The following is a 16,709-nucleotide window of genomic DNA, read 5'->3' as shown; positions in this document are numbered from 1 at the left end:
TAAAATAACATGCATGCATCAGTATTGCGAAGCCCACTTGGTACTCTTGTAATGTTTGGACTGGAACACGAGTGAAGTACAGTAGTCAACATTTGAAGTGAATCACCAGCCTTTATCAAAGTTGTTATATCCAGCATATGTTTTAAGCAGCTCCAACCCACCACTGGGAAACACCTATGCAATTCCATTCACACACATACACTACAGCAATTTAGCTTACCCAATTCACCTATGGCACATGTGTTTGGACTGTGGGGGAAACCGGAGCACCCGGTGGAAACCCGTGTGGAAACTGGTGGAAACCCACGTGAACATGGGAAGAACATGCAAACTCCACACAGAAATGTCAACTGACCCAGGAGAGGCTCGAACCAGCGACCTTCTTGCTGTAAGGCGAGAGCACTACCCACTGCGCCACCGTGCTGCCCCATCAAAGTTGTACATAAGACTTTTAAAAAAACACTTCTAATGTAACCAACATATAAAATCATGTGTATGTTGAGGAAGATATATAGCTTACATAGTTTCTGTAAAGAATAATAATGAAATAAAGGGTGGTGTATCTTACGCATCAGTTGACGTCACCTGATTAATTTTGCATATATTGCAGGATTTGAAGCACGGAATTTTATCCGTTTACTTTACGAAAGACACATTTATGTGGCCTAATGTAACTGGGAGCCTTTGTAACTTTCTCAAATGGAACAGAAAAAAATCTTGGCAATCGAAAAGCATATGATGCAGGATGAGAACGCAGTTGGATTGACCAAAGCATTTAAGTTAAGTCAAAAATATCCCAGCAGTCTGACCAAAAAAAATGTAATAGCAAGTTAAATTTTAGGCACAATATTTGTTCAACAAACAAAGCAGAACATTTGTGCATCTCAGAGAAAAACAACATTGTTTTGGGCAGGAAGTCAAGTCATTGATTCAGTGATGCTTTCATAAAAGTCAATTGGTTTGCTTTCATATGAATCAAGAATTTGAATGGTTCAAATATATCATTTAAGACGGAGACTAATTGTCACTTACTGTATGACTATCATTATTTATTTTTCATTTATTTATTGTGAGGGTGTCACGGTGGTGCCGTGGGTAGCATGATCGGCTAACAGGCAAGACGGTCGCTGGTTCAAGCCTTGGCTGGGTCAGTTGACATTTCTGTGTGGAGTTTGCATGTTCTCCCCGTGGTCGAGTAGGTTTCCTCTGGGTGCTCCGGTTTCCCCAATGTCCAAAGACATGCAGTAGGTGAATTGGGAAGGTTAAATGGTCCGTAGTGTATGTGTGCGAATGAGAGTGTGTAGGTGTTTTCCAGTGATGGGTTGCAATAGAATGCGCATCCGCTGTGTTAAACAATCCGTTGTGGCGACCCCAGATTAATAAAGGGACTAATCCCAAAAGAAAATGAATGAATGAATATATTCATATATTTTATAATATTTAAGTACTTTTTTCTGTGATAGCAATGCTGAATTTTAGCATCATTACTTTAGTCTTCAATTTCACCTGTTAGAAAACAGTTCTGAAGCTCAACATAATTACATAGACTGTAAGTATTTATTTTTCACATATTTATTGTGTAATATTTATTTTTTGATTCTCTGATTAATATACAGTTGATATGAACTGCATTTATAACTGTATTTTGTTACAAAGTAGATATATTTACTGTCACTTTTGATCAGTTTAATATATTTTAGCTCAATAAAGGCATTGATGTCTCCCAAAACAATTCAAAAGTTGGCCCAAGCATTTATCTTGTTTTAAGATATTTAAAATAATTTTCTTCCACAGTTGGGATACTCTAGAGCAGTGGTGCTCAACCCTGTTCCTGGAGATCGACTTTCCTGCAAAGTTCAGCTCCAACCCTAATCAAACACACCTGAACCAATTAATTGGGACCTGAACAGCACTTGATAATTACAGGCAGGTGTGTTTGATATGGGTTGCAACTGAAATCTGCAGGAAGGTCGATCTCCAGAAACAGGGTTGGTCACCCCTGCTCTAGAGTTTATAACATAAATCTTGAACTAAAAGTCAAAGAGTAAACAGCACAAAAAAAATATTTTGATTTCATTGTTATTTCAAAAAACTAAAACCCACCACTAATCCATTACATGATTTCATTTCATTTCATTTGTACAAACAATTAGGGTAACACTTTATTTTGAGGGTCTATTTGAGTATTAGTAGACTGTCTGCTTAATATCTGTTAATACTGCTCCTTCAACAGACATTTAACTGAATATAAGTAACTTTGCAAGTACATGTCAACTTACACTAACTCCAAACCCTAACCCCAACCCCAATTTAACAGTCTACTTATAATCTAATGAGAATTAGTTCTCATGTAAGTTAAATTCAACAAACAAACCATCAAAATGAAGTGACCACAATTTGTGTCCTCTATGCCTAGATGACTGTCCTCTATGACAAGATGCCATAAGATATGATTAATATGAGAACCAAACAAAATATGCTTGTCTTACTTAGAGTTTTTGTCTTGTTTCTAGTCAAAATATCTACAAATTCTTGCAGCGTACAATCCCACACCAGTCCTTCAGAGCAATTCAGACATATGGTATAGCTTCCAGTTAGCAACACTTCTTAAAGCAAAGCTGCCACAAAGAGCGCCTGACCTCGCACTTTATAAAGCACACGCTGCTGAAATACCAGGCATCAGCTTCTAGAACACCCTGATCCTCAGATTTCACACCAGGATTGAAAAAAACGAGACTTTGGCAAGAGGACGCCCAGTTTTTTGAGAGGATGCTGACTGCGTGTATTTTCAGACGGAGAGAGAGCAATCGTCTTGGGGAATCCAGGCCACGGGTGCAGGGCTCTAAAGATAGAGGTCAGGACTAGAAAATGCAGCTAAACATCTGCCATCACAGTCACTGCTGCGGAGATGAAGGAGTCTCTGACCTTCAACACATTACACTGAGTTATGATGGAGACTCCAGGATATGGACGAGATCAGAAGCACGGACGGATATTTCCTCGTGCATTACGAAAAGAGACCATTTTTTGCAGCCGTGATGGTTTGTGCATCAAGTTCTTCCAGGAGAGCCATTTGGAATTATAATTTGGAATTTAGAGGCTTTTTCCGTATGCATGTTAAAAAAAAGAGCAGAGAATTTTTTAAAGATGCTATTTAAAACTTATTTTTTAACATTTAAATTCAAACTTAATTGAAATAAACAGTGCATCCGGAAAGTATTCATAGTGCTTCACTTTTTCCAGATTTTTTTGTTATAGCTTTATTCCAAAATGGATTAAATTCATTTATTTCCTCAAAATTCTACACACAATACCCCATAATGACAATGTTAAAAAGATTTTTTGAAATTGTTGCAAATTTATAAAAAAAGAAAAACCTGAAAAAACACATGTACAAAAGTAATTACAGCCTTTGCTCAATACTTTGTTGATGCACCTTTGGCAGCAATTACAACCTCAAGTCTTTTTTAATATGATGCCACAAGCTTGGCACACTTTTTTTGCCCATCCCTTTTTGCAGTACCTCTCAAGCTCTATCAGGTTGGATGGGAAGCGACGGTTTACAGCCATTTTCAGATCTCTCTAGAGATGTTCAATAGTATTTAGGTCTGAGCTCTGGCTGGGCCACTCAAGGACATTCACCGAATTGTTGTAAAGCCACTCCATTGATATTTTGGTGGTGTGCTTTGGGTCATTGTCCTGCTGGAAGATGAACCGTCGCCCCAGTCTGAGGTCAAGAGCACTCTGAAGCAGGTTTTCATTGAGGATGTCTCTGTACATTGCTGCATTCATATTTCCCTCTATCCTGACTAGTCTTTCAATTCCTGCTGCTGAAAAACATCCCCACAGCATGATGCTGCCACCACCATGCTTCACTGTACAGATGGCACTAGCCTGGTGATGAGCGGCACTTGGTTTTCTCCAAACGTAACGTCTGGTATTCACTCCAAAGAGTTCAATTTTAGTCTCATCAGACCAGAGAATTTTGTTTCTTATGGTCTGAGAGTCCTTCGAATGCCTTTTGGCAAATTCCAGGTGGGCTGCTATGTGCTCTTTACTAAGGAGTGGCTTCGGTCTGGTCACTTTACCATACAGGCTTGATTGGTGGATGGCTGCACAGATGGTTGTCCTTCTGTAATGTTCTCCACTTCCCACAGAAGAACGCTGGAGCTCAGACAGAGTGACCATAGAGTTATTGATCATCTCCCTGTCTAAGGCCTTTCTCTCCCGATCACTCAGCTTAGATGGCCGGCCAGCTCTAAGAAGAGTCCTGGTGGTTCCAAACATCTTCCACTTGCGGATGATGGAGGCCACTGTGCTCATTGGAACTTTCAGAGCAGCAGTAATTTTCTGGAATCTTCCCCAGCCTTGTACTTCGAGACAATCCTGTCTCGGAGGTCTAAAGACAATTCCTTTGTCTTCATGCTTGGTTTGTGCTTTGACATGCACTGTCAACCATGTGACCTTAGACAGGTGTATGCCTTTTCAAATCATGTCCAATCAACTGAATTTACCACAGGTGAACTCCAATTAAGCTGCTGAAACATCTCTTAATATATATTGTTTATAAAACAATTTTGATTATATAGTTAGTCATCAGTAGGCCCACACAGAATCTACACACACAGAAACCCACAAATTTCTGCAGATTTTTAACCCATCATTGAGTCTATTTATTTACTTTAGTAAATGTGTGTAAATGTTTGTGGTAATATTATTGACTAATATGAAAATATTCATATGATTTATTTACAATACAGTTTGTAAAGTAACATTTTCTGTCTTTTAGTTGATATATTATATTAAAGACTTGCTTTAAGTGGATCTCATTGGATTTGAATTTTAAACATTAAATATTAAGTTAAAAATGTATTGTTTTTTATTTTATAAATGAAGTTTTTAGTAAAGATCTCAGCAGAAATATCAAAAAAATGTCCGCAGATTCTGCCTGGCCCTAGTTATTGTAATTAAGTACTTTTTTGAACTTACATTGGTAATATTTGTATATAACATATAATAAAATTCATTTCAAATACTTATTCTTCACTTACATATAAACACAGCATAATATGTTTTGCGAATGTTTCATTAAAATAATTAATAATATGTTTCTCTAAGATGCTGGTTTGAATAGAAGAACCTACCAAATGCATGACTTGAACTGAATTCCCCTTTTCACCTAGGACGTTTAGACCCTTTTTATTCCTTAGGATAGAAACAGAAACTAATACGACTTAAGCACTAGAGACATTTTTACATTCAAATTCCTTTTGCACAGAAAAAAAAGTAATGAAGTAAAATGTGGTGTTTACCACTGTCACAAGACCACTTCTCTCCCTCTAGATATAATAATCTCATCAAACTGGATTACACAAAGAGCCCTACACATGAGATAGTCATGCAACACAGAAAGCAAAGCCCACCGGTACCCTTTCCTTAGATGCCCTTTCCAGCTTCCAAGCAGAGCGGGACTGACTGAGAAACAAGCGTGGAAAATGTGCCTGCGGGAATGTGGCATCCATCAAAATGGATTCCACGCTAAGACAAAGGGAAGTTTACTTTACAGCACTTTGGAAAATGCCGTCTCTCTTTCTGTCACAGCGTGTTAAAACGTGCTGTGTACCCTAAAAGCAAACAAAAGCCATGTAATTCAAAATTACAAGGCTAGAATTAAATTAATACCTGCATGTTTGGCAGTGGCTGTTTAACACTAGAACTACCAAGGCAGTCGTTTTGAAATTTAGCAATGGTTTAACTTAGCTGTAGTACCCTGATTATTCTTAAAGGGATAGATCACAAAAAACATCATTCACTGTAAAGAATGCTGGGTTCCACACAATAGATTTGTGTTGGGACATCATGAAGGAATTACGTTAATTTGCTAGTTTTCACAAAATTTAAGTGGATTGAACATAAAACAATTAAGTTCTTGCAAAAATCCCTCAAGAATTGTGTTGTTTCAGCTCATTTTAAATAAGTAAATTGAGCAAACAGTAAACATCTTTTTTTTTTTGAGTGTTTCCTCCCCCTTAACTTGTTCAAAACCTTTTTTGATTCTTTCTTCTATTGAACATGAATTAAAATATTTTGAAAATGCTGGTAGCTGGTACCCATGACCCAAGACTGTCTCATTTCAAAAAAATTCGAAGGCTCCTTCAAATGCAGCCTCAAAATGCATCTTTCGTTTCCCAGGTAATGAAGGACACAACCGGTGGATCCTTTGCAGCCTTAAACGTCCCAAGATTCATTGTGCGCTGATAATGGCGGGACGTTTTTAAATGTAAACTCTAAATTAAATGTATAAATTGGGTTTTACTTGGAAATCTAAAAACATGTTAAAAAACAAAGACAGTATGACATGCCTTACTAAAGAGTGATTTTATAGACGGTTTACATTTTTATGTGTAGATGTATAGATCAAAGGAATTATATTTTCAGCTTCTGTAAACTTTGCTTTGCTTTCGGATCGCTTAAAATAAGTTTTAAAATCACTTAAAAAAAAAAAGTCATTCCAAAACTTATTACCGCTTATTAACGGCAGCTGTTATGGTTGCTAGGTGAGGAGATCTGCACCCGCTTCGAATGTTATCACTCGATTAAATGGGCGTTATCAGCTGATAGATATGGGCCAGTAGGGGTCTTCTGCACATACTGATAGGCTCAGAAGGCTGTAATCATCCATCCACAGGGTTAATCAGCTATACTAATAGAGAAGACTCTAGATCCAGATCCGTTTTTACATTACTGTGAGGGTTGGGTTTAGGGTTGGGGTAGATGTTAATAAAATACAATTCATGGGAAGTTTTATAAATAATATAAATAATTCTTGTTAACTTCCAGCCGCAACCGTATGTGATCTATAGCTGATTAAGCATGTGGATGCATGATAACAGCCTTGTGAGCCTACCAGTAGGCACAAAGGCCATTACTGGCCCATATCTATCAGCTGATAACCAATGATATCGCCCATTCAATTGAGTGATAACATTCGAATCGGCTGAGATCTGTCCTCTGTAGGCTAGGTTTTCTCATTTCAAAATGCTCGGTTCGGTTTGTATGGACTTTGAAGAACTCACCTTCGAAGTCTACGCAGCCTCTGAAATGAGACACAACTATTGACTTCCATATTGTTATTTTTTTCTCTATAAGGTTTAAAACCACACACTGTAAAAAAATGCTGGGTACCACTCAATTACTTCATGTTGTCGCAACATAAATAAGTTAATTCAATCATTTTTACAAATTAAAGTGGACTGAACAATTAAATTGTCCAAGAAAAACCCCAGAATCGTGTTGTTTCAACTGATTTTAAGAGTTGCACTCATAATGTTTTGAGTGCATGAAGGAGAATAAATGATAAAGTAGTTTTCATTTTTGGGTAAGCTATCCCTTTAAATGTGTAAAATATTTTAACATTATTATTTTATTAAAACTACAAAACACAGAAGAGTTCTGAGTATTTGTACCTCGGATGGCCAATGGATACCTCGGATTGTACCTCGGATGGTTAATTTGCATGCAGCATACTGCATTATTTCAAGATTAACTATTATAAAGGTTTTTATACTGTGAATTGAAATGTATATTTGTGATAGATTTACTAAATTATTATATAGTAAGACTTGCTTTTATTAAAAAAAAAATCCAAATTAAAAATTACAAAAAAGATACAGTTAAATACAGCTATAAAAGTAAATATGACTTGATAAAAAGACATCTGGAGCATTAGGAGCCGTCAGAATTACTCCTATGATCATTCTAGAAGTTATAGAATTCTGCTAGCTCTAGTGTTAAAGATGTTCAAACTAACATTTTAGCAATAAATACTTGAAAGTAAAAGGAAAGACATGGCTGCCATCAAAAGTACAATAAATTGAAATGAGTTAAAAATGAATTCTTTTTTTTAAAGTGGTCTAAAAATCCTCAAAATTGCTTCAGAACTGCTGAATAAATCAGTCAGAGCAGTCCACACCTTACAGCCACCTGGTTTCTTTCCATTGTAATTAGCTCTGGCATGCTCAGACAAGGGCCTCACACATCAGTAGCAAGGGTTCATTTCAATTTCCACATGGCCTATTTCTGGATTAGTAACACAAGGCATGGGAAGATGGGCTTTAACATCTGGGATCGGTCTGGAGATGATAGCAATCATCCGGGACTTTCCCTCACAAGACGAACAAGTGTACAGTGTGACAGACTCCCAATTCACAGACGCTGGTCTGGAAATGGCCTGAAACTTCAGGATTTTCATTAGACGTTTTCAATGAAATGGATCCCAGCAAGTTTACAAATGCAAGCTCAGATTTGTGTTGCAAACAGATGAAAACATAAACAAGCAAAATCACGGTAATACCTGGACTGGTGACGGCTGCTCTCCATCTCCACTTGCTCCATAATCACCTGATGCCTGATTCTGAGGAAAAATGAAAACAATGAGCAGGACTCCCACTTAAACCTAACAAATTTCCTGACAGTTTCATGACTTTCATTGACAAACAAGCTTAATTTTCTTGATCTACTGTATAATGAAAAATAATAAATAAAAAATGAGCAGCAATTGTGTTCCGTAGTCCCTCCAGAATTCAGTGATTCTGTAAGCACTGGATTTAACTCAATGTTGCAAAATTTAACAGAGCCACAGATTTCGTAAAAAAAATTTGGGGCAGCCAGGAAAATGCTCATATTCCTTTCACACCATCTGCATTGTTTATATTAAATAAAATTATATTAGAGTATAGAATGTGCTCATCCGGTGTGCGATACCTGTTGTAACAAGGCATAGCACCTCTTCAAAGGGTGGTCCTTTCCAATGCGCTACTTTTTCTATTGTTTTTCACTATAAACATGCGCTTGACAGATGTGTTTGTCCATTATGCTCATGTCACACATTTTTGATGTGCCTTCCATGTGAGCGTTTTTTAGACATGGTGTCAAGTTGAAAGAACTTCAACTTTCACAAGCAGCGCAGCTTATCACTGTCAGTCTCACAGCAGTGGACAGAGGAACTCAGAGGATACACTTGTGCTTTATGCTGCACCTTTTTTTAAACCGTTGCCTCTGAGGTTTTTAGATGCAAAGATGCATTCAGTGTGAATGAGCACTTATTTTTGTGACCGACTTTAAACCGTGTCCTAAGCACACACTGCACAATAGAAAAGGTATCTTTTCCATGTTAAAAGGAGAGTTTTGTCCTAATCATTTAGGTGATGCATTTCTATTTTGGTTTCAATTTGCGATGTCGCATGCTAAGCAACAGTATAAATATGACAGTGATATGACCTCAGGGGCTGAATATGTGCTTTACTCAGTGTTGAATGTTAACACTTTGAGTTTGAAAACCATTTAACATTTGACATTTATAGCCAAACTACTAAAAGCAGCATCAGAAAGTTTTACGTTACCTCCGATTTGGCAATAAAATAACTAGCAAACAGTTTTAAAAGTCAGAGCTATGGCCAAACCAACTACATAAGTAATTAGACTTTGTACTTTTAATTATGTTAAAGGGGTTTAATATGTATTGATTAGATTATAAACCTTGCCATTTCATTGGTAGTGCACATTTTTTCACTTATAAATGGCTGGCATTTTAATGTTTCTGCCGTGTTGCGTCGCGTCTCGTGCTGACAGACAAATTGCTTGCTGCTCAACTTGCTGCTGTCATGTATCGTTAAGGCACATTGTTAAATGTGGCAGTGTTAGAAATGCAGATTCAGCCAAAGCCTACTTACTGTTGGAGAGATTTGAACCGTTTTCTTAAATTTTGATCATTTAGAGTCATTCATGTGTCAAATATGATGTGGTAAACTTTATATAAGCCTGTCTAAAACTACTTCCTTATCTTCGTTTTCTGAAGAAACCCCCCATTCACCCCATCTTGCTCCTTTTCCTCCTTTACCAGGAGGAGCTCTCAAGAATTACATGCTCATTGACCAGGCGGGAGCCCTGGGCTCAATTACTGTATCTCTGAGCTCAGGGTTCTCTCCCGGGACAGTATTATTAACCTGCTATTATTATCAAGCAATATCTAAGTGTGAACTCTTGAATTAAAAATAAGAGATAAACATTTTCTCTCTTTGTTTCTCTCAGTGTTCTCTTTACATAAATTACAGTCAAAAAAAAGTTCTTGAAATCAAAAAAGAAAATGAACTAAGATGCATAAATGTGTGCATATTTTGACAGCAAAACAACCAGAAATTCAGAATGACCCATGGGAACCGTAAATAAGAAGGGTCATTCCTTCACACTGTTATCTGGACTGCTGGAGGGCATGTAGTACGTCATATGTCATACTGATGGCCATTAAAGCATTATCCTGTGGAAAACCTTGCTGGAGGCGGCACATTCCATTCTGGAAAATGAATGGAAAGGAATGCCAAGCACTTTCAGATGCAGACGGATAACAATTGGTTAACAAACACTCCAGGTGTTTATTTAGCAGTTCTCACACCCTCATATCATTCTAAATCCCATATTGTTTTTATCAAGTAAATTTTTGCTTGATTTTTACGCCAAGTAAATAATCAATATTGTTACAGTTAGCCTACTTCATAAAAAAAGTTATTTAATAAAGGCAGCTATTACACATATTGAAAAAATGCATATTTTTGTTATTTACCTTTTGCATGCAAAGATGAAATATTTCAGAACTGGACAGCACCAAAATCTTTTATACCTTTGCTTACAGGAAGCCATATCAGACTGTATTTATGTATTTTCAATGTTTAATATACTGTATATTATGAAAAATTTTTAAAACTTTAAACTTTTTAAAAGTTGGCATTTTTTTTAAAAAAGTGCACTTTCAGCCACCCAAATGTTATTGTGCAAACGAACAATCAAAAAGCATAAAAAGTTTTCAGTTTTGGATGGAAATAGTTTCATGTAAGTGGTCCTTTGTTCAGTGTTGTTTCAATTTAGTCTGTCAAAGTTGCAAAGTTCATCAGTTATGAAACAAGTTCAGTTTAACAACAAGCAGCTCTGCTGAAAACAATGGTGTCATTATTCAGATCAAGCCAGTTGAAAAGGAGTTGTTAGCATAATGTTGAATAGTTTTCTAGGCTTTTAGGCTTGTTTGAAAGTCAAAAATGGCACCTTCTGATGCTTTGTGCCAAGTTTGACATCCTCCAGGCTGGTTCTTACATTCAGAAACAAAGAAACAAGTTTGCAAGTTTCAGAAGAATTAGAATAAAGAACAGACCGCAAATCAAATTTGTAATGCTTTTTGAAAGTTAGAATAATAAACAAACTTGACATCTGAAGAAGACCTCAGACATTCTGTCTACATATCATTTTTCAAGAAAAGGAATTAAATAATACAGGGTTGAAAAACAAAATAAAAAAACATGGAGTAAACTATTCCTGTAGGGATTGTGTTGAATGTAAATTTAGCTCAGGTGGTAGGACATTGGAAGGACATGAGTTTATTTTCCAGGAAACCAAGAACCGATTAAATGTATCCACTGCGAGTTGCTTTAAATACATGCATCTTCCAAATGCATATACAGTCTATAAATGCAAAGTGATGCCGCAGCAAATTTTGGAAAGAACCACCTGGGGAAAATAGTCTAAATCTGAACACTTGCAGCAGGCGATCTATTTTGCACACTGGTCTCATTTATAAAAGACTACACAATAACTGGGTAAGCATCAAAACCTGAATACACACTTTCAAGTTTTCCTTTTGTTGAAGCTATTTTAAGAGCTTACCAACTGATATGAAGAGGACAATTAGAGTTCCTCTCATCTCACTGCCTTTAGCCATTCTTTGGATTAATCCAATATATTTTAGAAACTTAAAATAGTATGAGTAGCTGTACTGTGAAACATTTATGTACATCTGTTTAGAAAAAAACTGCTGAGATGCAAAGTTTGAGCCATTGGAATTAAGACATGTGGAACATGCATATATTACATTTAGCAGACGCTTTTATCCAAAGCGACTTACAAATAAGGACAAGGAAGCAATTTACACAACTATAAGAGCAGCAGTGAGCAAGTGCTATAGACAAGTTTCAGGTGTGTAAAGTCTAAGAAGCAAAGCATTAGTAATGTTTTTTTTTTTTTTGAGAGAGAGAGAGAGAGAGAGAGAGAGAGAGAGAGAGAGAGAGAGAGAGAGAGAGAGAGAGAGAGAGAGAGAGAGAGAGAGAGAGAGAGAGAGAGAGAGAGAGAGAGAGAGAGAGAGAGAGAGAGAGAGAGAGGAGAGAGAGAGAGAGAGAGAGAGAGAGAGAGAGAGAGAGAGAGAGAGAGAGAGGAGAGAGAGAGAGAGAGGAGAGAGAGAGAGAGAGAGAGAGAGAGAGAGAGAGAGAGAGAGAGAGAGAGAGAGAGAGAGAGAGAGAGAGAGAGAGAGAGAGAGAGAGAGAGAGAGAGAGAGAGAGAGAGAGAGAGAGAGAGAGCACAGTTAGTGGTATAGCCAGAGAGGCAGTTGCAGATTAGGAAGGAAAGTTGAGACTAAACAGTTGCGTTTTTAGTCGTTTCTTGAAGACAGCAAGTGACTCTGCCGTTCTGATGCAGTTAGGGAGTTCATTCCACCAACTGGGCAGATTGAATGCGAGAGTTCGGGAAAGTGATTTCTTCCCTCTTTGGGATAGAACAACGAGGCGACGTTCATTCACAGAACGCAAGTTTCTGGAGGGCACATATATCTGCAGAAGTGAGAGCAGATACGAAGGAGCACAACTAGAGGTCACTTTGTAAGCAAACAGAGCTTTGAATTTGATGCGAGCAGCAACTGGCAGCCAGTGCAAACGGGTGAGTAGCGGAGTGACATGTGCTCTTTTGGGTTCATCAAAGACCACTCGTGCTGCTGCGTTCTGAAGCAGCTGAAGAGGTTTGATAGAACTAGCTGGTAGCCCAGCTAGCAGAGAGTTGCAATAGTCCAGTTTGGAGAGGACAAGAGCTTGAACAATGAGTTGAGCTATATGTTCAGATAGGAAGGGTCGGACCTTTCTGATGTTGTAGAGTGCGAATCTGCAAGATCGAGCAGTTCTAGAAATTATTAGTGGCATTATTGAAGTAAACAGCGCAATCAAACTATTACCATCATGTAGGACTTTTCACCGCATTTTGTTACAAGATCCACACACACGGCTGTCAGTAAAGGACCGCACATACACGCACGCACGCACGCAAAGCCGAATTTCTTTCCATTCGGCTTTCAATTAAAACAACACTCTCCCACCAGTCCTTACTTTATATTCACGTCTAATACCCCGGTTTGTCACGGGGACATGAATGAAATGTTCATGAGTGAAAGCGAAACTTGAAATGAACTGCAGTAAAGTCGAACAATTTAAGTAGAAACACCCAAAATTACATGAGCCTCTGCAGGAAACGTGAATAGCCTGGTGACGCAACATTAAAAGCACTTCACGTAACATCTTAATTATATTATTGTCTTATTAAGGCAAATAACGGATGTTCATGTAAATGTGGTCAGTAGTGTCTTCAAAGAAAGTGAAAGATCCAGATGGGCATCCTGCTAATTTGATTCAGAAGGGCATCACCGGTTTTACTTTCATTTATTCCCCGTCATTAATTTTAAAAAGCACCCACTCCATTTTATTTGCATATATTTTACTGGAATGCATTAACTCTACAGGTGCCTGATAGTTAGCTGTGGAGCTAACGTTAGTCATATTCCATATTCTAGTGAACACATAAAAATCGTCATCACAATTTACTCGAGTGCACGCCTCAATGTCTCGCGCCCCACAGTTTGAAAACACCCTGTTCTAATGAATAAAAAAATGCACATATTTTACCTTTACTCATTTTTCCACACCTTAAGAGTTTTGCTCCTGACATGCAAATGTTATATTGTGATTAAGCCCTTGGTCTGCGTATTGGAAAGAATCACATTATACTCTATATGCACATGTAAATGTAGTCATAGTTACATTTTCTTCTTATTTCAGCTTGATTTGACAGCAACATTTCAAAGTGTATTGAAATATTGCTACACGATTAACATTCAATAATATATAGTCTAGCTTGCTCAGATGATCTCACGTTCATTATTTTGGTGAACAGAAACGATTGTTCATATATGCCGAATTAAACGAAAGCATTAGGTTCTTAGGTGTTTTCATTAGAGAGCTTATATGCTTTAAGTCTCACCGCATCAAAGTCATCCTCCTCTTCTTCACAGTGCCGTTCAGCTGCTCCAGGGTCTCTCGACACCCTCAGATCACCAATAACACCCTAAAATACAAAAGCACAGGTTGAAAAGTTTATAAAGATGCATAAGGAATGTGAAGTGACGTACAGTTCATGCTACAGGACAGCAGCTCATTATAGACGATTCTACTGCTTCCACTGCAAAAATGCTGGCAGTCAGATAATAACGTGTGTCGGATATCTTCCTTTCAAACACATGGCTCTGTGTCTCCATGTGGGATTTTCCTTTCATGGTTTGTGGCACAATTACAACGCAGATGGTGATAAGATTCAATCTGATCCGCCAAGTAGCACATCTCTACCTTTGATAGCTAACATAATTGCCTCATTAAAGAGATAGTTCTTTAAATTTCGCCAATTATTAATCTCTCGTGCTGTTCCACGCTGTAACCTGAATGACTGACTTTCTTCTGCGGAAAGTAGAAGGAGAATTTTAGCAGAATATCCATGCTGCTCTTTTTTTCATTCAATTTATTAAATTTTGGGGGATTTTAACAATGTGTAACCATTCACTTTCAATGAGAATGACGTGTTTTGAATGTTTTTCTTTTTTCAAATATTTCCCAAATGATGTTTTCCAGAGCAAGGAATTTTTCACAGTATTTCCTATAATATTTTTTCCACTGGAGAAAGTCTTACTTGTTTTATTTTGCGTAGAATAAAAGCAGAAAGTCTGCAGACTACTGTCTACGGAAACATGACTGGAGAATTTTCGCAGAATGCTCATACTGCTCTTTTGTCAACAAAGTATAACCATTCGCTTTCATTGAGAATGACATGAACATCCCATCATGTTCCACAAATGACAAAATAATGAAAATCAATCATGTTTGGAGTATGAGGATGAGCAACTGATTGCATAAATTCATTTTTGAGTAAATTATTTCTTTAAGCTGATGTCCAATCAAAACTCCCACAGTGTAAAATAAAATCAGTGAATCTGAAACAGTAAACTGCCAATATCTTGACTCACAGGAATTTTCTGTCTGTTCACATTTTTGAGGTGCATTATTTGTAACTGATCTTCTTTTCCACAACTTTTACTGTTGAAAATTTACTTCAACCATTTACCATAGTGATTTTTAAAGCCTTTTTTATTGATATGAAACAATATACTGTATGTGAATTTTTTTTATTTCACAACAAGACTAATACCTCAACAATGAAATATCATGTGTGTGCTAAATCAAAAGGCCAGTCAAGCCAAGTCAAACAGGCATTTTAAGTTCTTACATTCGTCAGGACCACTGGAAGTTACGAGCAGTCTAAAGACAAACATGTTTATGATTAGTGTATTATTATACTATTAGAGATGCGCAGATTAGCTCACTAAATCTACTGTTAATAACGAACAATCCACGCTGACCTATCATAATGCTTAAAACAAAGAATTAGAATTATTAAAGTGACGTTGGGTGCAGGTTGGGTGCGGATATATATATCAGATAAAATTCTATGTGCGGGCGGGTGGATGATTAGTATAAAGCCATGAATTCACGTGACATTTCAGCTGATCCGCCCGTCTCTACTACAGAACAAACATCATTATACAATGACTTAATTAATCCTAACTTGCTTACTTAACCTATTTAATTAACTAATATTAAATTAATTAACCTAGTTAAGTCTTTAAATATCACTTTAAGCTGAATATTACCTTGAACATTTTTAAGTAAAATATTATTTACTGTCATCATGGCAAGATAAAAGTAATCAGTTATTAGAAATTGGTTATTAAAACTAATATGTTTAGAAATGTGTTGAAAACATTGCTGATCAGATCTGATTGGACTGTCTTTCTCACATCTCAGTGAACGCCCTGTGCGAAGGTCAAAGGTTTAAGAGCGGAAAGCCTTAAAGGAAGTTTTATGACGTCTCAGTTGTCCTTTTGTGTCACGTTTTGACCCTCTGAAAGCCCCAGCACAGGGTCAGATTGACAGCCCGGATTGGCCCACACTTCTGCAGATAAGCACATGTTCTCAATGAGAGCGAGGGATGGAAGAGCAATCATATCCTGGCTAATCAGGTCTGTAATTATGATGGCCATCTCCTTCCCACAGGAAATGGCAGCCACATGAAACAAGGAGCCAAACTAAGTGAACACGATCCATCTGCTTTTGAGTGATCATTATGAGCTGTGGGAAATGTGAGGCATTCCTGCTGCCTCAGTCGCCTCACTATGGTTATTGAAGGACATGCTTGAAAGAGCCAGCATAACTGATGGACACTGAGAAAAGCGTACAATCACATCACTTCACAGGTCACTTGTGCTGATGTGGCAGCAAAAGGAGTTGGGGAACAATCTGCTGGACTAAATTGGGAATTCTTATTAATTGTTATTTATATACTTTATTTAATTTTTTTAATGTTATATTTAATATATTTTTAAATGCACTGTGTCAAAGGGTGGTGCAAATTTTTTAAATATATTTTATGTATTGATATTTTTGTTTAATGTATTTATTTTAATTAATTAATTTGAAATTGTCATATAATCCCCTACATTGCTATGGATTAATGGGAGTTTTAAC

At 37.2% G+C, this 16,709-nt stretch overlaps 1 protein-coding gene across 1 annotated transcript in view; it reads right to left on the bottom strand.

Annotated features, from left to right (window-relative positions):
- col18a1a (collagen type XVIII alpha 1 chain a) overlaps positions 1–16,709 on the bottom strand; it is a 67,509-nt gene that overhangs the window by 31,285 nt on the left and 19,515 nt on the right. Inside the window, exons 3-4 of the mRNA XM_056465824.1 lie at positions 14,119–14,202; positions 8,354–8,413 (exon numbers count right to left, since the gene is read on the bottom strand). Of these exons, the coding sequence (XP_056321799.1) occupies positions 8,354–8,413; positions 14,119–14,202 (144 nt within the window). The remainder of the gene's footprint in view (positions 1–8,353; positions 8,414–14,118; positions 14,203–16,709) is intronic.

The sequence above is a fragment of the Danio aesculapii genome, chromosome 9 (assembly GCF_903798145.1).
Source record: "Danio aesculapii chromosome 9, fDanAes4.1, whole genome shotgun sequence".
Taxonomy (NCBI): domain Eukaryota; kingdom Metazoa; phylum Chordata; class Actinopteri; order Cypriniformes; family Danionidae; genus Danio; species Danio aesculapii.
The sequence above is the reverse complement of the archived record's forward strand: the minus strand, read 5'-3'. Positions and strand labels throughout refer to the sequence as shown.